Here is a 22,605-nt window from a genome sequence, read left to right on the forward strand (position 1 = left end):
GTATTAACCCTTTCACTGCCACACAACAGAAGGTTAACCCTTTACTATCACACAACCGACGGTCGCCTGAAAGGGTTAACCGGCTGTCGTGTGGAAGTGAAAGGGTTAACCTTCTGTGAATTGTCGCAGTGAAAGGGTTAACCGTTTTGGTAGTGCGGCAGTGAAAGGGTTAACAATGCCGATGCTACATACCCTACCACAGGGCCCGCGATGGCCTCCACAACCCAACGTGTAGATAAGATAAGATATTCCTTTATTGATCCCCTTGGGGAAATTTGGTATCATAGCAGCATGGGGGAGGGGGGAGGGGAGGTACAGGTAGTAGTAGAAGGTACAGGTCACAATTATAGTACAGTGGAGAAGTAAAAATGTAAATAGAATATAAAGGCAGCGTAAACAACATACAATATAATTAACTCTGGACATGCACATAATGGGCAACAAGGTGCGAGATGAGGGTATGTATGCCCCCTCAGTTATTTTTCCCTACAATAAATATAGTTACAATATATAATCTAATAATCTAATCTAATATATAATAAAAAAAAATTTAAATGCTAAATATATGCAATATTTAATCTAATAATCCAATAGTCTAAATCTAATCTCATATAAAAATGAAATGCTAAATATATGCAATATATAATCTAATAATCCAATAGTCTAAATCTAATCTAATATATAATCTAAACATGCTAAATGCTAAATATATGCTCTGATGAAGTATACAGTATTCACAATGTAGAGAGCCATCATATCACCAGTTTATCAAGTGAGCACCTCCCTTCACTGGTGTTTCGTCAAGTTAAGCCCACAACACCTCTGGAAGGCTCAAGTTCATTCCAGCGTCCCAGAACCGCCCCCTTCATGCTAGCTCCCACTTTCCCATGATATCCACATGCTGAACTTCCTTAATAAGTTAATGGGTTAATATGTATTATGTGTCAAAAATAGAACATGAGACTGCAACAACAGAACCCCCCCCCCCCCCCCCCCCACCTCCAATGTACAGCCCCCACCCACCCACCCAACCCCACCCACCCAACCTCCTCCAATGTACAGTTTCTACGTCAAATGTATATACACTCTTTTTCTGGACACTTTTGTATCACAAACAGTACTGTATTTGCAAATCTGATATGTCATAAATGTATAGATGTAGCAGTACTGTCTATCTGTATGTCATGTATGTCATATATGTTATGATGAATTGAAAATGGGGGACCCTGATGTAAACAAGACGAAAGTCTTTCTCTGGTCTGCATCCCCTTAACAATTGTATGTATTGAGCTGTACTGTACCGTACCCATTCTGCAATCTGTTAATAAACTTTTCAATCAATCAATCAAAGGAATACTCTTCAAGCAGATACATACCCTTTTCTTCTCTGTGCATGCATTAGGCTTAGAGAACAGCCGCAACGTTAGCCTAGCTTAGCGTCATTCACTGGAAGTAGGTGTGCCAGTGTAGCCTAGTTCCCAACAGTCACGAAATGACTGTTTTTGTATGTGTTTTCTAAATACATTAGCTGTATTTCGTGACTGTTGAACCTTCAACCCCAACAAACTTTCATTCTCTTCCCCCCCCCCCCCCCCCCCCCCTCCAGGCCAGCCGAGAGCCACTGCCCGTTGCGGCCATGGGTGAGATCTTTGAAGACACCAAGGACATGGGCGTCCTCATAGGGAAAGGAGGAGTGTACGGACAGGTGAGATTTAAGGCCACTTAATATTTTTATATTCAGATCTAATTGTATTGCTTATATATTTATGTCTTTCAACTATTACCCTGCCCATACCTGTACCTCCCCTCCCCCATGCTTCAGTAACACCCAAATCAATAAAGGAAATTCTTATCTTACTATGGGACTTTTTTTAATGGCGAGAATTCACGGACAGAGAGGGAAGTTGTGATTTAAGGGGGAAACTTAACTTACTGTCCGCACCGCTCTTGTGCGTTTCAGTTTGTGGGGTAGCTTCATGGAATGGACAAGTGGAAACGAAACAAAGCAATAACACAGTTCAAAGACAAAGATAGATACAAAAAGCACTGATAGACAAATACAGAACTGAAGAGCTATAGATAGTTGCTCTCAGGGAATGTTTTGATTTCTTAAAACAAAAATGTATGGTCTAATTTAATTTATTATTATTTTTCTCTCAGAAGGAAGCTGTGCTTCCTCCTGCCCCTTCTACAACTCATCCCTGTTTGTTTTTCTATGGCTGAAGAGGGACTCATTTGTTTATGTTTACATTACATCTTTACTGTGTTTTATAAATAAAGATACAAATCTAATAAATGTATCTAAATAATTAGCAGTGTGAAGCTGCCGTCAACGGCAAGTATGCGTAACATGTATGTGCTTCTACCTGGCTGTGCATAGGATTTCTTTATCTGACACTCCTCCTAATCTTGTTCTCTCCATTTCTCTCTCTCTCCGTCACTCTCTCACCACCCAAGACCTTCCGGGTCAAGCCTCCTATGTGCATCACGATGGAGGACGCCGATTTCTTCCTGGCGGTCTTCGAAAAGTCCATCCAGAACTACATGAGCCGGAGATGAGGAGCCGGTCTTGGATGAACCCTCCTGTCAAAGTTCAGCCAAACTGGCACTTCTATTACATAACTTATATCTAGCTAAATGCAAAAGTGCTCGGTTTGAAATCTCAAGGTGCTGTAAGTGGTATTTTATTCGTTTAAATAAGTGGTTTACATGTTAAAAATAATAGCTCTAACATTCCTGATCACTGATATAGTGTTTGGTCAGCAACATGGGTCTCCCAGTCCCTCCGCACTCTGCAGTAAACAGAAAATAGATTTTCTGGTATCCTGTTCTCACTTCATACAATCAAGAGAGAGACCTCCACACAGCAAAAATAGTCCGACAAAAATAATAAATAATTTTTTTTACGAAACTCATAGGTTGATGCCTTTTTTAACATCTTGGCCAGGGACTATACAGATGAAATCTATCATTCTGGCAAAATCTGGCGTATTTACATTTATTGTTGATTAATATGCACCTTTTTGCAAATAAACTTAAGCAAATATATGCTTCAACCAAGTAAAATAATCTGCCAGCCAATTTGGCTTGGCAAGATTTCTTGAAATAAGTAAGAAATATCTAGAGTTCTCTCTCTTCCTGAACGTTTTTTTTTAGTTTGTTGTATTTTAGTATTTTGGGTTTACATGGGAGACCCATATTACTGACCGAACACTCTATATCAGTGATGGCTGTTGGAATGTTAGAGCTACTTAACACTTATTTTAACAAACAAAAAAAAACACTCCACCAAAACATAAAGCTGATTTAATTATGCTCATAATCACACGCATATCCCCAAACTGAGTCATGTACAAATTAATTTGGATATTGAGTGTGTGTGTGTGTGTGAGATTATGGGCATAATTAATTGTGTGTTCCTTTTAAGCATTTCAGTGAAGAGGAAAGTCAATCACGTCCTTTTGAATCTACCCTTACCACATAAATCAGAGGAAGCCTGTTCACCTGACGATAGACCGTCCCTGGGCATTTCAATAGGACCTTGGCTGCCTTCTGAGCTGCTTCACCTGGCGACATGTTTAATAAACCTTTTATGTGATAAATGATTACTATTCATCAAGTCACTGACCTCGTGCAGGATATTAACCTGGATCTGGAGTTGGGAGGATTGAAGAGATCCAGTTTGTGGAGACTATGGAAATATATACTTGAGAGTTGAGATTCATCTGGGGCGCGTTATTTGTTCTATGTAGATCTCTGCTGCTAATCTTTTAATTTGTATATACTATTTGTACTGTTATTGATTGTAAATGTTGATGTATTAATTCTAAACCTCTAACCTCAGAAAAGGAACCATTTGTGCCTGTGACTACACATGTATACTGCCCCCTGGAGGTGCACTTTAAAAACTTCAGAGAAAATATCAAAATAAAGCTATTACCATCAATGCACCGATGTGTACCAGTATCTATTTTAACCCTAGAGGTTATTGTCTTACACTGAGCCATGCCTGGATTAACCAACCAGGCATACTGGGCAAATACCACCAATGTATAGACCTGTTCGCTGTATACAAACATACCGTGTTCGAGCCAGGGAAGGTTGAACATGGCTGGGGGGGTTGTTTGAGGGGGGGGGGTCTGGGGACTATTCCCTCAGAGCCCCCCCTAAGCAGCATAATCCAGCCATGCAGAGCCACATCCATACGAGACGCGGTTTGTCCTCAAACAAGAAGCTAAAGACACCATGGTCGAGACAGATCGTTGCATAACCTCCAGTCAGCAGCATCAGAGCAGCTTTATTACAGGTAAACAGAGTTGGCGTCATGAACACACAAAGGTTTGGTTTGTTTCATTGCAGTTCAGTTATTTTTTACTGTAGTGAAGATTGTTGAGGGACGAGAACAGACACGGAGACTTCCTTCTTCTTCCAACCAGCGTTGAGAGAACGTAGACCAAGAATACTTCACTGTGTGAGTGAGAAGAGGCCTGGGAGTAAGGTTCCACCTGGGGAGTGAGGTCAAACGTTCTGACGTAATGTAATCAAAATGGGAGCTCCGCCCACAATGCTATTCAAGACGCACTTCCCTCACAAAAAGCTAAAGTCCCAGACGATGCTTTCAATCGGTAGAACAAAGAACCACTCAAATGGTAGCCGACCCCTGTGAGTTTGTCGGTTGATGATTTGTTGGAGAAATGACTCTCAAAATGGCATCTGCGTTTTTTATTCAAATGGCTACTCCCCTTAAATAGGAGCCAACGACGAGCTTCTTGCATCCAAATGTTGCCCCATGTATCGCATGTGAAATCGGATTATTCTTTCCATAACCTGGGTTCTTCCCCCATTGAAGATCAAAAGTATTACAGTAGTACTACACTGTATTGTGTAGGTTCATAATGTTTGACGGATTATTTAATTCTTAATTAAATGTTGTACTACAGTAAGTAATATGCAGTAACAAGCAATCATGAGAGAACTACTGCTCTGACGTCGGTATCACTTTACATTCTCGGTTAACCAGTGTTAATTTTGGCAGCTATTTTCATTTGAGTTTTAGTCTTAGTCATGTGTCAAGTGCTCCTTTTTCGTTGATCATATTTAGTCATCTTCATTTATTTTTCGTTTAGTCAGTTTTAGTCAACTGTCTTGAGCATTTGAGTCTGTCAGTTTTTGTCTCAATTTTGTCTTTTTTGTTTGTCTAGATTTTGTCAACGAAAACGGATGACATTTGTCTATTTTTAGTTAATGTGCTAAAAAATAAAATTATATTATATAAATTATAAACGTTTTTTTCTTTTCTTTTTTACAGCTACTGTTTTATATATACTGTTTTTAGTAATTACTAGAAAGTAATGGTATTTATTCAACAATAGGTGATTGTATAGATTAGTATTAGTATCATTAATTGACAACTATGCTCAACTATGCTTCACCCACGGAAAGGTTGTTGGCACATTGGTTCCACACGGACATTATACATTGTTGCACTTGCTTCCAGAAGGCTCCGTTTAGGTCAGCTAGTAGCAGAGGCTCTGTTGTGATTTTTAAGACAAAATAAATATTCAACATTCTCTTTTGAGACTCCGCCTCAGACTCTTATCATTTGGCACTAAAAGCTAAACATTGTCACCAGTATGGCTGTCCGCAACATGTCATTAATTGTGTGCGAGAGGTCGATCAGTTAGCCACATTAGCGTGAGCTAGGTTAGCCACTAGTTAACGCGAGCTAGATGGAAATACAAACAATGTAATGTTACTGGTGAAAAAGACTCCTTTGCCAACTTGCTGTACTTTGCTTGCAGCTCTGCAGCTGGATTATGAATAGTCCCAACTTTAGCCAAGGTAGCGTTAAGCTAAAACTAGCTTTTCAAATAGCTCTTCAGCTAATGCTAATAACAGAGCTCCCCGTCACACTGCTCCGTCGGGACGATGGTATTAACACTTTGACTGCCAGGGGGCGTCTTTAGACGTCTTTGCTGGCCATGCTAAAGTTGCCGGGGGACGCTGTACGTCGTCTTTATATCAATATTTCAAAAATCTGCGATCGGATTCATAATGTCCCTCCGCTGGCCTGAGATTCACCAGCAGGACCCACTGAGCTCTCTGGCGGTTCAGGAGCGCCATCTGGTGGCCGATCGGCGCAAGCGCTTAACAGGAAGCGCACTAGAGGTTTTGCTAGACGTCCGTATTGCTTCCGGCCACTCAGTACATGTCCCGTGACTCTAGCTCGTCACTCTACATAGCGATCGATTGCCAATAACTCGATAAACAACATGATTTGGACGTATATACCATTATACAAGCTGGAGATGGACCGGGTAATAATATATCCCATAATGATAAAATTTCTACTCGACGATGATCGCCCAACGGCGCGCGGAGACTGGGGTGAGTTTCAGCGTGTAACGTTACCGTCTTCGATAATAACTGATATTATCAACATTTGACCCACATTAGATGATTGGTATAACGCTGCCCACGGAATTATAAACGCCCCCTCGCCCATCCGGTCAACATCAGATGACGTGTAGTAACTTCTAGAAGTACGTCTAGTTGGAATTTTTTATATCGCGCTGATTGCCATCAAACTGTATTTCATCATCAATATAATGCATTTGGGGCTATATATCACGTTCTGGAGAAAGCTGCAGAAAGAGATGAAAACATACTTATACATTAGACCATACTTTACTATGAATATGTGAATGAAAAAGTTTAACGTTGCTACACAATGAACAATACATATAGGACTTTGAATGGGCCCTAATAATGGCAATGTAGCAATAGAATTTAAAAAGTTATAGCCCTGCAAAGAAGGGGACTTTCTCCATAGACAAATAGCGCTGGCAATCTATGGTATATCATTAATTTAACCTTAGGCAACCAAAGTGTTAAGAAAAGTTATAATTATTTTGTCTTGTTTTAGTCAACAATATCAACATACATGAAGAGAAATTTCGTCCTGGTTTTTGTAAATTAAATTTTTGTGTCCTCAGTTGTGGTCAACGATATTTAAAAAACGATTTAGTCTTGTTAGCGTCACATGGTCTTCAACAACGTGACGTCACGTCTCGTTGTCATGAAAAAAAACTTTGTTGACGAACATCTTTCGTCTTCATTTTAGTTGACAAAATTAACACTGGACCCCACTACCTCGAGAAACTCCTATGAACCATCACTCCCCAGGTCTACAGGGTACCAACCACCGGAAGATTCACTAAATACCTGAATGTCTCAGGTACTTTGCCGTCTCCCTGGACATACAGACTGTTCCTCGACATTAAAAACCTCAAAACTTCAGTACATTACTCTCCATAAAGGTCCTCTTTGCAATGATAATAAAAACGTCTTCAAAAAAGCACCTTCGTCAGGCAAACGAGGGGCAAACGAGACGTCTCAGAACTGTCCCCGGTGTGAGGTCACGCTGCTCAGAGTCTTTTCTCATTGGCCCTCACGGTGTGGTGGGAGGGGCTATCTGTTCTTCTTCTTGCCTTTCTTGCTCTTGCCGCCGCCTGCGGGGGCGCCGGGGGCGGAGAGGTTGATGGCGTGGCCGCTGCTCTTCAGGTGGTCGAACAGCTTGTTCCTGGTGGGGAACTCGTGGTGGCAGGTGACGCAGCGCAGGCTCCCTTCCTGCAGGGGGAGGAGAGAGAGAGAGAGCGGGAGTTAACATGGGCCACGTGTGATGTGAACAACACCGGTTAACATGAGCCAGGCACGTGTGATGTGAACAACACCTGTTAACATGAGCCAGGCACGTGTGATGTGAACAACACCTGTTAACATGAGCCAGGCACGTGTGATGTGAACACCTGTTAACATGAGCCAGGCACGTGTGATGTGAACACTGGTTAACATGAGCCAGGCACGTGTGATGTGAACACCTGTTAACATGAGCCAGGCACGTGTGATGTGAACAACACCTGTTAACATGAGCCAGGCACGTGTGATGTGAACAACACCTGTTAACATGAGCCAGGCACGTGTGATGCGAACACCTGTTAACATGAGCCAGGCACGTGTGATGTGAACAACACCTGCTAAAGGGGAACTCCACTTTTTTTTGGAAATTAGCTTATTTAACATCTTCCCTGGAGTTAGACAAGAAGATGCATACCTTTTTTGTCTCTGTGCGTGCATTTTAGCTTTGGGAATAGACGCTCCGTTAGCATAGCTTAGCTTCATCACTGGAAGTGAGGCAGGACAGTAGCCTTACAGTGCCTTACAGTGTATTGCAAGGTCTGACATTGACCAAACTTGATATGCATGACCTTGGTGGGCTCTAGGTCAACTCCTGAAAAGGGGGTCAATGTCAGACTTTGCAATCAAAAGTTAGGGGGCTAATAACCCTTGCCATAATTTCAGTGCGCCCCCTAACTTTTGATTGCAAGGTCTGACATTGACCCCCTTTTCAGGAGTTGACCTAGAGCCCACCAAGGTCATGCATATCAAGTTTGGTCAATGTCAGACCTTGCAATACACTGTAAGGCTACGGTCCTGCCTTACTTCCAGTGATGAAGCTAAGCTATGCTAACGGATAATAAGCTAATTTCCAAAAAAAGTGGAGTTCCCCTTTAACATGAGCCAGGCACGTGTGATGTGAACAACACCTGTTAACATGAGCCAGGCACGTGTGATGTGAACAACACCTGTTAACATGGAAGTGAAGCGGGTGTTCCGCTTTGCTTTCAGTCTGTTTCATGGGTAAGAATCAAGAAAATGAGACAAATTTGTATTGATGAGTAAATTTTAGTTGAGTGAGTTCCCCCGTTTGGCTGCTGTTTGAGTGACTGTTGTGTTTCAGTGCCGACAGCAACTCAAAACATTTTATTCTGAATAAATCAAGAAAATTGGCAAAACATGCAGTATGTTACTAAAATATTTGACACCCGTTAGAGTAATGTTCAGTGTTGGGACTAACGCGTTACAGTAACGCCATTACTTTTGGCAGTAGTACTCTAACGCATTACTTTTTAAATTCAGTAACTCAATTACCGTTACTAAATGGTTTGTTAATGCGTTATTTTGATGTAGATTGGTAGCGAGCTGCAGTGCAGTCCTGACTCCTGTGTCACATGCGGAGACACGTTGTGGGTGTGTTTGTGTTTACTCTACTACTACTAGTAATACACTCGCTTCGCCAATAAACAGAATAATTTCAAGACATTGCGTCGGTCTAAGAGAAGAATCAAGCATCGGAAATACATTTGGACTGCAGTATTCTGTTGTAGATGGTTAAAACCTTTGTTTACATATTGTGGTGTGGATTAAAATCGTTCGTTTCTGGACCCATTTGCTGCCTGAAATCAAGCTGGCGGGCTCGTTCAGAACACAGCTAGAACCTCCACCACAAGTCTCTGTAAGTAAGATTGCTAATGGCTATGCATCCTTACACTACTGGCAAGTATTACATACCACGCTATGTCCAAAAATCCAAACCATCAAGGCCATAGCGAGCTCAGTTTCTAAGCTAGCATGAAGCCAGTGGTACCATTATGAAACTTTAAGTGACGCTAGACATCATTCTAACTTAGCGGAAAATGGGATAAATAACAACACCTCTGGTATCGAGACCGTGAATATAAGACAACCTGACTTTGTCAGCTGTCATTCACTGGAAACTGTCAAGTTGATCAACAGATTTTGACTAAGAATCTGCAAGGGCATTAATGGGAGCAATTGAAATAATGTTGTTTTAATTTTTTAAGTAACTAAAAAGTACATTTTCACAGTAACGCATATCTTTTTGGTGTAAGTAATCAGTAAAGTAACCGAGTTACTTTTGAGATGAAGTCACTAATAATGGTAACTAGTTACTATTTTTCAGTAACTAGCACAACACTAGTAATGTTGTGGTGTATAGTTACCTCAGACGCTGGTTCTCCTCCTGAGTGACACGGCTTGCTGCTCTTGCCCTCTTTTCCTCCTTCCTCCCCCTTCGTCTTGCTTGTGCTGCTGAGACATAGGAGACAAGTTCTGCTGAGACGTCACATAGAAGACAATAGACAAACTGTTCTACGTGTTCTGCTGAGACGTCACATAGGAGACAATAGAGACAGGAGACAAGTTCTGCTGAGACGCCACATAGAAGACAATAGAGACAAACTGTTCTACATGTTCTGCTGAGACGCCACATAGAAGACAATAGAGACAAACTGTTCTACATGTTCTGCTGAGACGTCACATAGAAGACAATAGAGACAAACTGTTCTACGTGTTCTGCTGAGACGTCACATAGAAGACAAGAGAGACAAACTGTTCTACGTGTTCTGCTGAGACGTCACATAGAAGACAATAGAGACAAACTGTTCTACGTGTTCTGCTGAGACGTCACATAGGAGACAATAGAGACAAACTGTTCTACATGTTCTGCTGAGACGTCACATAGAAGACAATAGAGACAAACTGTTCTACGTGTTCTGCTGAGACGTCACATAGGAGACAATAGAGACAAACTGTTCTACTGAGACCGTCACATAGGAGACAATAGAGACTAACTGTTCTACGTATTCTGCTGAGACACATGGACAGGGTTTCCGTTATCAACAAATAATTTTTTACCAACAAACTCTGTTGGAGTCCGACATATTTAAATCTCTCCAGTCGTAATGTCCGGTGAAAATAATTACAGAATGCGCCAAACTGGCGAAGGTAGCCTGCTTGCTCCCCTATCCAGTGTGCCAGCAGAGAAGAGCGTTCTCTCTCTCTTTCTCTCTCTCTCCATTTCATCTTTGTTGCGCTGTCCGTGGTGCTGAATTGGACAGCAGAGAGGCAGTCTCATTTCTTTATCCTAAGAAACATAAATCTACATGATGTCAATTCTTTATATATCCTTTTGTTTCTAAAGCTAATTAAATACTTTAGACCGGAATTTCTCCCATTTGTCCGGGACAATAAAATCACCAGCATCAACGGAAACCCTGGACAATAGTGAGACATGTTCTACATGACCGGCAGCCGGACTCATGATCGGAAGATCACCGGTTCGAGCCCCAGTCAAGGCCGTTTTCGGAAAGTGGTGTTGTTGTCCAGCAGGGGGCCCTCTGTCCTCTGGACTAGTGCACTGCAACCTTGCCCAGGCCCGACGGGGCCCGGCGGGTTCGGGCTGGGTAGGGCTTTTTTTTTTATAAATAATTCGGGCTCTGCCGGGCCCGGGCACCGCCGCTTTTATTTTTTTTTATTGCGTTTTCTTTTTTTTTTTCATATAACTAGGGTTATATGATAACCTTCGTTTTAAGATTCGCTTTCTCTTTTGCGCCAGAGAAACATTTGGATGTAATTACTGCAGCGCGCAGGGAGAACTCAGGGGACAAGTTCAACTCGATTGGTTGTGTTGGAATATAGCCAGTTGGCGAACGTTTTAATTTGTTCTTGGGATGTATGTAGCCGGTTTTGTTAACGGTGTTCAACGCGTTGCTGACGTTGTGGTGAGTGATGTTTACTATTTGCTGGGTCGCGACTCGCTACTTGTTTTGTTGTGATTTTCATTACGTTGCTCTGCTCGAAATCTGATTTCTGCTTTCTGTTTGTTTGTTTGACTGAGTAGGCTATTGTGTGTGTGTGTGTGTGTGTGTGTGTGTGTGTGTGTGTGTGTGTGTGTGTGTGTGTGTGTGTGTGTGTGTGTGTGTCAAAGAAGATTCTATAGCCTTCAATACGTTTTACGAGGCTGATGTGTGAGTCAGTCTATATAAGCGAGCACTGGGAGAGACGGCATTGCGAAACAGGCTATGTAAATGCTTCTTAGTTTTGTTTATTTATTACGTTCATATAAAACCGTGTTTCGAATATTTAAAACAAATACAAAAAAAAATTATATTTTAATAATAATAATAATAATAATAATAATAATAATAATAATTTTTTCGGGTTTTCACGCGGGCTAGGGCTTAAAATATTATTTACAGTCGGGCTTATTTTCGTGCAGGGCCTGAAGTTCACGGGCTCGGGCAGGGCTCGGGCTTTATTTCAAGGCCCTTGCAGACCACTACTCTGGACTTGTCAGTAACAATGCCCCTGTTACAGTGATAGGGACACCGTACAGCTGCGAGTACCGTCCTTCGGATGAGACGCTAAACCGAGGTCCTGACTGAATTCGGTCGATAAAGAACCCAGGACGCCTATCGCAAAGAGTAGGGGGTGCCCCCGATGTTCCTGGACAAATTCCCAATCAGGTCTCTGACATCAAGGCCACCTAATCATCCCTTCCCCTTAATTGGCTGATATCAATCCCTGTCTCCTGAGCCGTTCAGCCACTGTGTAGTGTGATGTGTGCCAGTGTATGGCAGCCATTGAGCCTGCGTAGCCTAAGGTTGGGTGCTACCAGTGGTGGTGAAGAAGGCCATTTCCACCCCTACATTGTGGGGAGCGCTTTGAGTGTCTAGAAAAGCGCTATATAAATGTAATGAATTATTATTATTATTATTATTATTATTATTGTTGAGAGATCACATGTCATAGAAGACGATAGTGAGACAGACTGTTCTACTTCAACTTGAACGGGGAAGACATTGATGTTAGTGATGCACGATATATCGGCCGCCGATATAATATCAGCCGATATGGCAGTTTTTTTACACATCGGTATCGGTCCGATATCAAGATAGGGCCGATATGGGCAGATAATAAAAAAATCTTTTTTCTTTTCTTTTTACATGTTTTGGCCTTAAATAGTTAAAAAATATCAGTCATTTCTGAAAATAAGTTATAAAAGTTTTTAAAAAAAATTCGTTTTGGAAAATAGCTCTTTATTTGATTATCATAAAAAGTGTTTTCTATACAGAGATATCGACATCGGTAAATATCGGTATCGGCCAGAACAGCAATATTAATATCGGTTATCGGTATCGGCCACAATTTTCACATCGGTGCATCACTAATTGATGTCCTGACCCACCTCATGGCCTCCGTGGGTGGGGTTTCGCCCCGCTCCTCCTCAAGCTCTGAGTCTCTCTCGGGGTCTCTCTCAGGGGCTTCCTCGGAGGCGTCCTCGGAGGCGACCTCGGAGGCGACCTCGTTACCGTCAGTCAGCGTTGGCGGAGGCGTGTCCGGGCCTTTCTGGGGCTCTACGTCGGGGGCGGGACTAGGCTGTGGTACTGGCTTCTCTTCTGCCTCCTCTTCCTCTGGAGCACTCTGCTTTGGAAAGAGGTGGTAGAGGAGGAGGATGGGGGGGTTAGAGAAATATAAGTGAGATCACGATTAAAACTAAAGCGTAGAGAGATAAAGAGAAACGTCAGAGAAAGAGAATGGTCAATGTTGGAAAAGAAAGGGGGGGGGGTGTTTTAGGGCTCTTCCACACCTGCCATGTTAAGACCAGTTGAATGGAACCCTAGACCTAGAGCATTTAGATTAGATTAAAATGCATTGTAATTACAACACAAGTACAGTGCAAGGAAAATAGGTTTGGCATCCAACCAGAGTGCACATGTAACAGTAAAGTGCAATAATAATATACAATGTACAGGTGATTAAAAAATATATAAATTAGTACTACTGAGTAATAGTGCTAATCAGATGTACAGAGTTGTAGTATTAATATGTACAGTGATACAGGAACACAGGTAGTAAGTCTTCTTTATACCTGTATTACTGTACATATTAATACTACAACTCTGTACATAGATCCGATTAGCACTGGTTTTAATGATAACCACCTCAGTGATAAAATTCCCTGACGGTTAGTAATACCGTTCACATTTTTTCGTTAAGTAAGTAAGTAAGTATTTATAAAGCACCTTTCATACATGTCATGTAGCTCAAAGTGCTGTACACAATGATAGGCATATATAACGATAAAAGCAATAAAGTCATAGTGATCAGTTAAGATCAATGTTAAAAAAAAAAAAAAAAAAAAAAAAAAAAAAAAAAAAATAATAATAATAATAATAATAATAATAATAGTAACGTAAAAATGAAAATAACGTAAAAACAGTCATTTGCTTACCAGTTTGGGAGAACAGGTCCGCACAAACATTTCCGCTCAGTGGCAACCGGAAATGCACTAAACCAATGCACTTGTATGGTAGGTAGCAATGTTTAGGTCTTATAATGCTAGTGTAGTTACGTTTTTATCAGTGGTCATAGTTGGGTCCATAGTGCTTTACCAAGTCCCACGGATCCATCAGTGGCCGTGTATTGTGTGCGTATGTACCCGTTCGCTCATGTGGTCAGTGGCCAGAGTTGGGTCCACAGGACTTATCCAAGTCCCATGGACCCATCAGTGGCCGCGTCTTGTGGTAGAAAGAAAGAAAAAGAAAAACGCATAAAGAAAACAGTCTAAAGTTTGAAAGTTTGGGAGGTCCGCAAAAACACGCCTTCAGCTCAGAAGCTGAGGTGTGTCAAAAACTTTTTAAAAACTGGAGGCGTGTCTCCTATTGTACCCATCCTTCATCTAAGAAGTTTGAAAGTTTGGGAGGTCCGCAGAAACACGCCTTCAGCTCAGAAGCTGAGGCGTGTCAAAAACTTTTGAAAAACTGGAGGCGTGTCTCCTATTGTACCCATTCCTTCATCTAAAAAGTTTGAAAGTTTGGGAGGTCCGCAAAAACACGCCTTCAGCTCAGAAGCTGAGGTGTGTCAAAAACGTTTGAAAAACTGGAGGCGTGTCTCCTATTGTACCCATTCCTTCATCTAAAAAGTTTGAAAGTTTGGGAGGTCCGCAAAAACACTCCTTCAGCTCAGAAGCTGAGGCGTGTCAAAAACTTTTGAAAAACTGGAGGCGTGTCTCCTATGTACCCGTTCCTTCATCTAAAAAGTTGGGTCCACAAGGCTTATCCTAGCCTCATGGATCCATCAGGTTTTTCCAAGCCATAACTATTTGTAAGCTAGACTGTATAGGTACGTTTTTAATTTTCTTTTAAAAATGTGTATAGAGCTGGCGTTTCTGATGTGTGTTGGTAGTGTGTTCCATAGTTTTGGGGCATAGTTGGCAAATGCCATACTTCCTATCCTTTTTTGGTTTCTGGGCGTGTCTAGTAAACCTGTAGTGGATGACCGTAGCGTTCTTGAGGGCAGATAACTAACTAGGGAATTTGCTATGTATTTTGGGCCTTGCTCATTAAGAGCTTTATATGTTAGGAAAAGGACCTTAAAATCAATTCTATGAGTTATTGGAAGCCAGTGCAGAGTGGCCAGGACTGGAGTGATATGTTCTCTTCTCCTTGTATGAGTTAGTAATCGAGCTGCAGAGTTTTGGATAAGCTGAAGCTTCCCAATGGTTGCTTTGGGAAGACCAGTGAACAGTGCATTACAATAGTCAAGCCGACTTGATACAAAAGCATGAATAAGTTTCTCTGCATCCTTTTTATTTACGAAAGGTCTTACTTTCGCTATGTTTCTTAGGTGGAAGAATGACGTTTTCATGGCCTTATTTATATGAGACTTAAAGGTCAGGTCTGAGTCCAAGATGACACCTAGGCTTGTAACCTCAGTCTTTACATAGGATGACAGACTCCCCAGGTTTTTACAAAGCACTTCCCTTTTCGCTTTTGGGCCGATCAATAGGATTTCGGTCTTGCTTTCGTTTAATTTTAGGAAGTTATTGTTCATCCACTTGTTTATTGCTAACAGACAATTTGTAATGGACTGTATGGCTGTAGTGTTATTTGGTTCTGCGGAGATATATAGTTGTGTATCATCAGCATAACTATGGAAGCATACATTGTGGTCTCGAATGATGTCCCCGAGGGGCAGCATATATAGTGAGAAGAGTAATGGACCAAGGCAGCTTCCTTGTGCGACTCCAAAATTGCTGTTATGTTCCTCGGATACATTGTCTCCAAGCTTAACATAGAACCTTCTTCCCTTAATGTATGTTATGAGCCAATTTAGTACATGATCGGAAAAGCCAACCAGTCTTTCTAGACGACTGATCAAGATATTATGGTCAATCGTATCGAACGCTGCACTAAGGTCCAATAGGACAAGAATTGAGACTTTGCCAGCATCGGAGTTTAGCCTGAGGTCGCTAACTATTTTGGTAAGGGCAGTTTCAGTGCTGTGATTTGTTCTGAAACCTGATTGTAGTTCATCCATGATGTTATTATCTTTGAGAAAGGAGTTTATTTGTACTGAGACTATCTTTTCTAATATCTTGCTGATAAATGGAAGGTTCGATATTGGCCTATAGCTTTTTAGTTCGTTTACATCTAAGTTTGTTTTCTTTAGTAGTGGTTTTACTACAGCTGTTTTAAATGCATCTGGAAAAGTGCCTGTTTGAAGAGACATATTTATGATTTCAAGGACATGATTTGAGACACTATCAAACACCCGCTTGAGAAATGCTGTTGGTATAGGATCGAGGCAGGAGGTGGCGGAATTACACTCAGAGACAATCTTACAGAGGTCAGGTAATGTAATACATGTGAATTCCCCCATAGTTATCTCAGGTGGGGTTTCACTCATAGCCAGATCCATATCAGCGGTAATGCTTGCTCTAATCAATGATATTTTTTCATTAAAGAAAACTGCGAACTCTTCACATTTTGTGGCTGATTGCTGCGGTATATGGGGGGGTGGTATGTTAATCAGCCGGTCAATGGTGGAAAAAAGTACCCTCGAGTTACCCATATTTTCTGAGATCATTTTGGAAAAATATTCCTTTCTCGCAAGTTGTATTGCCTTATTGTATGCGCCCATGGCGTCTTTGTATAAATTAAAGTGAGCTGTGAGTTTGAGTTTCCTCCATTTTCGCTCGGCTATCCTACATTTCCTCTTGTTATCTTTAACATTGGTTTTATTTAGCCATGGAGAGATTCTATCAGTTTTTACCTTTTTAACCTTTAGAGGGGCAACAGTATCTAACACGGTTGACAAGGTGTTGTGGAAGTTTTGCACTTGCTGATTTAAGGAGGATTTACTGCATTGGTCGTATGATTTCATCATACTAGAGAATTTTGCTTCAGCTCTAGCGTCCAGAAGCCTTCTGTGAACTAGGAATTCGCTTCTGGTCTTATGTAATATTAGGCTTGTACCATAGAACACACAATAATGGTCAGAAATTGGAATTTGTTTTACTGATATATTCTCAATGTTTAGCCCTGTTGTTATTAGTAGGTCCAGAGTGTTGCCATGTTGGTGGGTGGCCTCGTGAACATGTTGCATCAGTCCAAAACTGTCCAGTAGGTTCAGAAACTCACAACCCCTGGGGTCATCCTTTTTGTTGATATGAATATTTAGATCTCCATTAAGAATGATTCTATCATACCTGGTAATGCAGATCGATATGAGTTCTGAAAATTCCTGTATGAAGAGTGGCGAGTACCTTGGTGGTCGATACAATGTCACACATATTACTGGCATTTCTGTTTTCAATACAATAGCAAGGTATTCAAATGATAAAAATGTTCCCAGGTCAATATCATTGCACACAAATTGAGTGGAGATGATTGCTGCTATTCCTCCTCCCCTCCCACTCTGTCTGTTTGATTGATAGAATTTAAAATTGGAAGGGCAGGTCTCAATCAGTGTTGCTACACCAGTGATATTGTCTAACCATGTCTCTACTAAAAACATACAATGTACACCATGTTTTACTATGAGTTCATTTATCAGAAATGATTTTTGTTTCAGCGCTCTAACGTTGAACAGTGCTAGTTTTAGCTGTACGGGTTCTGTAGTGGGGTGTGAGATAGTCTGTGGTTGAACACTGATATTGATAAGGTTAGATTTACATATGGGACGTGATAATGAGTAATTGATTAGTCTTTTGGTGATCAGAATCGGGATGACACTCAACGTGTTTTTTTGTAGTTTAGGCTGCTTCTGTATATAGTCTACAGAGCTAGATATGGTTGGTTGTCAGGCCAGTGATGCTATACTTTGTATGACGTTATGTATTAGCACATTTACCCCTGATATGTTTGGATGGATGCCATCGGGTCTGTAATGGTCTTTCCTGGACCAGAGCAGATCAAAGTTATTTATATAGCAAAGTCCTATAGTAGTACAGTGGGTCTGTAGCCATTTGTGCAACCAGAACAGACGGCTAAATCGCTCAGATCCACGACCCATGGATGGAATGGGGCCAGACACAATGCATATTTTACCCAGGCTTTCAATAGTGAGTATTAGTGATTCAAAGTCAGATTGGAGTTTAACGGATTGTCTAGCCATTACGTCATTTGCTCCGATATGAATAATAACGGTGTGGGCGGACGGATATCTCTCGATGATTTCGGGAGTACACTCCAGTAAGTCAGTAACTTTTAAACCGGAAAAACAATACGTAATGCCGTGTGGTATTTGCAAAAACCTGGTGATGGAATCTCCGATGAGTAGGATCTCTGGCTGTTCCTGGATGCATTCCCCGTCGTAGATGGCCAGGTTTCTATGGTGAAAAGCCGCAGGAGTAGCGTCTGCATTGCTGGCGGAGTTAGACGATTGGTCGGGCAGCAGCGCCGTGAGGAGGGGCTCATTCACAGCGGCATTTCCATCGATGACACTCGCCGTTTGAATGATCATCCTGGTATGTGCTGCAGAGCACCGCAGACGAGGGCGTTTAAACTTTGGGGAGTCGGACCCATCGCGTGAGTCTGGGGAGCTTGGCGATGCGAGAGCAAACAGGGCAGAGCGCTTTCTGCTCCGGGGCGCAGATATACTTCCATGGTTGAGTTGTGAGCTGGAGAGGGCCGTCGTCCTGGTAGCTTCGCTTGGAGCCTGGCTAGTAGCTAGGCTAGTAGCTATCCTCGGATAGTCTTTGAGCAAAGCTAAACTACTAGCAGCAGGAGACGGAAACGAAGGAGAGCCAAGGATGCTGGAATCACTACAAAGAGGATTGAATCGGTTTGATAGTTGAGGTGAATCAACGGGATCATAGAGAGGAAGGGAGAGCTTCCGTCGGCCCCTCACCACTGTCGCCCAGGAGGGACTGCTGGTGCAGCCTGCGTCCGCTTGTTCCATGCTAGCCAGCTTGGACATTAGCTCCGTTTGACGCTTGATAAGATCCACTACTAGTATCTCGATGTTCTTCAGTTCCGTTCGCATCTCTGCGACATCTGATGTTGGAGCCATTTCCTCGGGGGAGCTCAGCACTGTGAGTACTGTAGCGTGTAGCTGTAGCTATGGCAACAACAAGCGCCGATAGCTTTAGGTCACGTCCAGTAAGAAGTCACATAAAACCAATAAATCCAACAGTATAAACGATAAGAGCAAAAGTCACAGTGATCAGTTAAGATCACTGGTTAAAAGATGGTAAAAAGAAAGAAAACAGTCTAAAGTTTGAAAGTTTGGGAGGTCCGCAAAAACACGTCCGTTCAGTAGTAAGTAACCGGAGTGTAGTGGATCCAACCAACTAACACACAGGAATGCAGGAGGAGGAGTCGCAGAAGCTACTGTTAAGACCGTGTTTGATTACAGGGATTTGAAAAACTCACAGTAAATACTGTCCAGACTGTTCAGTATCGACCAAAGATGTGAACAGTGTCCCAAACGCAGGCACGCAGGTGCAGCATGCAACATGGGTTGTGAGCGAGTGTGCGTGCGTGTCTGTTACATCACTGTTAACACTTTGGTCGCCAGGCTTATATTCATAAACCATCCCACGCCAGCTCTATTTGTCTATGGAGAAGTTCCCCTTCTTTGCAGGGCTATAACTTTTTAAATTGTATTGGTAAATTGACATTACTATGTCCCATTCAACGTCAAGTATCTATTGTTCAGGGTGTAGCAACGTTATACTTTTTCATTCACATATTCATACTAAAATACGGTCTAAAGTATAAGTATGTTTTATCGTTTTCTGCAGCATTCTCCAGAACGTGATTTATAGCCCTAAATGCATTATATTGATGATCAAATACAGTTTGATAGCGATCTGCGCGAGATAAAAAATTTCAAATGGACGTGCTTCTAGAAGTTACTACTTATCATCTGATGTTGACCGGATGGGGGGGGGGGTCGTTTATAATTCCGTGGCCAACGTTAGATGATTCATCTAGTGTGGGTGATATGATCATCAGAGCAGTTTATATCGAACACGTTAAAAAAAAACGCTGAATCTCACCGTAGCTTCCTCGTAGCGTTGGGCGATGAACGTGGAGCAGAAATATTCCTATTATGGGATGTAGAAATATGCGATCCATCTCCAGGTTGTATAATAGTATATACGTCCAAATCATGTTGTTTATCGAGTTATTGGTAACGGATTGCTATCCATTGTGTCTAGCTCGAGTCCTGAGACTATTAGCGAGTGATCGGACCGAATTGGAATGAGCACCAGCTTCCGTTTCCTGTTTCCGGTTTGGGCGATCCGCCGAACGGCCACCAGATGGCGCTCTTGAACCGTTAGAGAGTTGAGAGGGGATCAAGAGTAGATCTCAAGTCTCCGGGGGAGAAATATGATTGCGATCACAGATTTTTGAAATATTGATCTCAATGACGTGGTACGGCGTCTTTGGCAGAATGAGCATGGCGGGGAATGACGTGGTAAGGCGTTTTTGGCGACCAAAGTGTTAAGTGTGTGTGTGAGAGAGAATAATAATCATAAAAATAGTGCTGCTAATTCTATTTGCCGTTTTCAATATGTAAAACTTGGTGAAATTATTTCAGCGTGTATCAGTACTTTTTGAAAATGTTCAGTATTATTTTAACAATACCGTGATCATTTGTCACAATAATCGTGATATGAAATTAAAAAAATACCATAGACACGACGTTTCACAATGCAGAGACGGACCGGAGGAGGAGAGACTCACGTGTGCTGCTTGCTGCTGTCTCTTCTTCTTCTTCTGCTTCTTGGACAGCCTGCGAGGACGGAGGACGTGTCATTGTGTCAGTAATCATTGAGCTCTGACAGCTGTCCCGTTGGCATGATTTTACACGCGGAAAACAACCGCACTCCCCTCAAATTTGTACATACAATTTTTTTTAAAGGAATGTCTGACCACTAAGTGTGTCTGACTCTTAACCACCAAAACCTGCACGGACTACAACATTATGACAAATATCAGGCGGCTGGGTGGCGCAGCGGACATTGCGCTCGTCACCAACGCAAGAGACACCGGGTTCGACTCCGGCTGTCGGCGTTGCCTCCGGCTTGGGCCGGCCGTCATACTGGCTCAATTGGCAGAGTTAGCGGGTGGGAAGTCGATGGGTGGTAATCTGGACGTTGTGGACAGCGACTCCTACAGGTCGGTTGGGGACGCCTGCACAGCAGAGACAGGAAATGGCGGGGGCAGTGTGAGCCTCCCACACGTTACTCCTCGCCAATGAGAGTCCGCGCTGGCAGGTGAAAAGATGCGACAGGCTGCCTCCTCGTGTATCGGAGGGGACACGTGATGCAAGGCTTGCATAGAGGCACAAATTACAGTAAAAGTGCATATAATCAAAGTGCATGATGCACAGACACACAAAAACAGCACTTCCACAAACCTGACTAATAACACTAATAAATACACCGAAACAAAATAGGATAAAATACAAAACTAGCCTTTGGAGTCATTCAGGCTACGCACAGCACTGGGGAAGAAGCTCTTAGTAAACCGAGAGGTAGAGCATGTGATAGAGCGGTAACGTCTGCCCGAGGGAAGGGGGACAAAGAGGCCTGCGGCTGGGTGACCAGAGGGGTCGTTGATAATGCCAGAGGCACGGGAAAGCAGCCTGGCACCATAGATCTCTTCTAGAGCTGGCAGGCTAAACCAGATTGTCTTGCGTGCGAGACGCACAATTCTGTTCAGAGATTTCTTCTCCTGGTCTGTGATGTTACCAAACCATCTAGTACAGGAGGAGGTAAGAACGCTCTCAATCACACAGCGATAGAAGTTGTGTAGAATCACCCTGTTATTTGTGAACTCTTTCAGTTTCCTGAGAAAGAAAAGACGTTGCTGGTATTGGAGTGCCAGCTCAGGTCATTTGAAATAGTGACCCCAAGAAATTTAAAACTGCTCACCATCTCCACCTCTGAGCCATTTATGGTAATGGTGAGATGGGATACCTTGCTACATCTAAAATCGATGACTAGCTCCTTCGTTTTGGAAGCATTCAGGGTGAGGTTATTGGTCTCGCTCCACCCAACTAGGTTCTGCACCTCTGATCTGTAAAATTACTCGTCATTTGAGTTTATACGCCCAATGATCGTCCCCCCTCCTGCTATGAAGCCGAATTTCAGCAAGGGGATCAATAAAGGAATATCTCATCTCATCTCCCCCCAAAAGACAATGCTGATTCAAACATAAACTCATATATCCAAATATTGTAAACCGTTTTGCACCCATTAATTTAGTCCCAACAGTTATTGAGAGTAAATGAGTTTGAATATGTCCTCCGGTGACATCATCAGAGGACAAGACACTGAATCCTTGTGTTGTGTTAAATTACGGCTCAATGAAATGATGGGAGATAATAAAATGGCAATCGCTACTGCTATCATTTCATTGAGCTGAAATTAACACATGGATTCATTGTCCTCCGATGACATCACTGGAGGACAAATTCAAACTCATTAACTCTCAAACTAAATTATAGTGTGCAACATTTTGGGATATGTGTGAGATTATATCCCATTCTGCATCATTTTGTGGTGAAGTGGCTCTTTGTGTCGTCTAACGTAGGTCTCACTGTCTAACATAGGTCTCACTGTCTAACGGTCCAACGTAGGTATCACTGTCTAATGTAGGTCTC

General features: G+C 42.3%; 2 protein-coding genes across 3 annotated transcripts in view; one reads left to right on the top strand and one right to left on the bottom strand.

The window, feature by feature from the left end:
* Positions 1-3,861, top strand: part of agxt2 (alanine--glyoxylate aminotransferase 2) — a 28,666-nt gene extending 24,805 nt beyond the window's left edge. Inside the window, exons 13-14 of the mRNA XM_084324015.1 lie at positions 1,607-1,705; positions 2,458-3,861. Coding sequence (XP_084180141.1) covers positions 1,607-1,705; positions 2,458-2,559 — 201 coding nt within the window. The 3' untranslated portion in view covers positions 2,560-3,861. The remainder of the gene's footprint in view (positions 1-1,606; positions 1,706-2,457) is intronic.
* Positions 3,862-6,657: 2,796 nt separating this feature from the next.
* Positions 6,658-22,605, bottom strand: part of dnajc21 (DnaJ heat shock protein family (Hsp40) member C21) — a 34,996-nt gene continuing 19,048 nt past the window's right edge. The window contains exons 9-12 of one of the 2 annotated variants that reach the window (XM_084324626.1): positions 20,682-20,730; positions 12,890-13,125; positions 9,864-9,948; positions 6,658-7,629 (exon numbers count right to left, since the gene is read on the bottom strand). In XM_084324626.1, coding sequence (XP_084180752.1) covers positions 7,471-7,629; positions 9,864-9,948; positions 12,890-13,125; positions 20,682-20,730 — 529 coding nt within the window. In that variant the 3' untranslated portion in view covers positions 6,658-7,470. Of the gene's footprint in view, positions 7,630-9,863; positions 9,952-12,889; positions 13,126-20,681; positions 20,731-22,605 lie in introns of both variants that reach the window. The other variant, XM_084324625.1, reaches the window with a different exon arrangement.

The sequence above is a fragment of the Notolepis coatsorum genome, assembly GCF_963971535.1.
Source record: "Notolepis coatsorum genome assembly, chromosome: 11".
NCBI lineage: Eukaryota > Metazoa > Chordata > Actinopteri > Aulopiformes > Paralepididae > Notolepis > Notolepis coatsorum.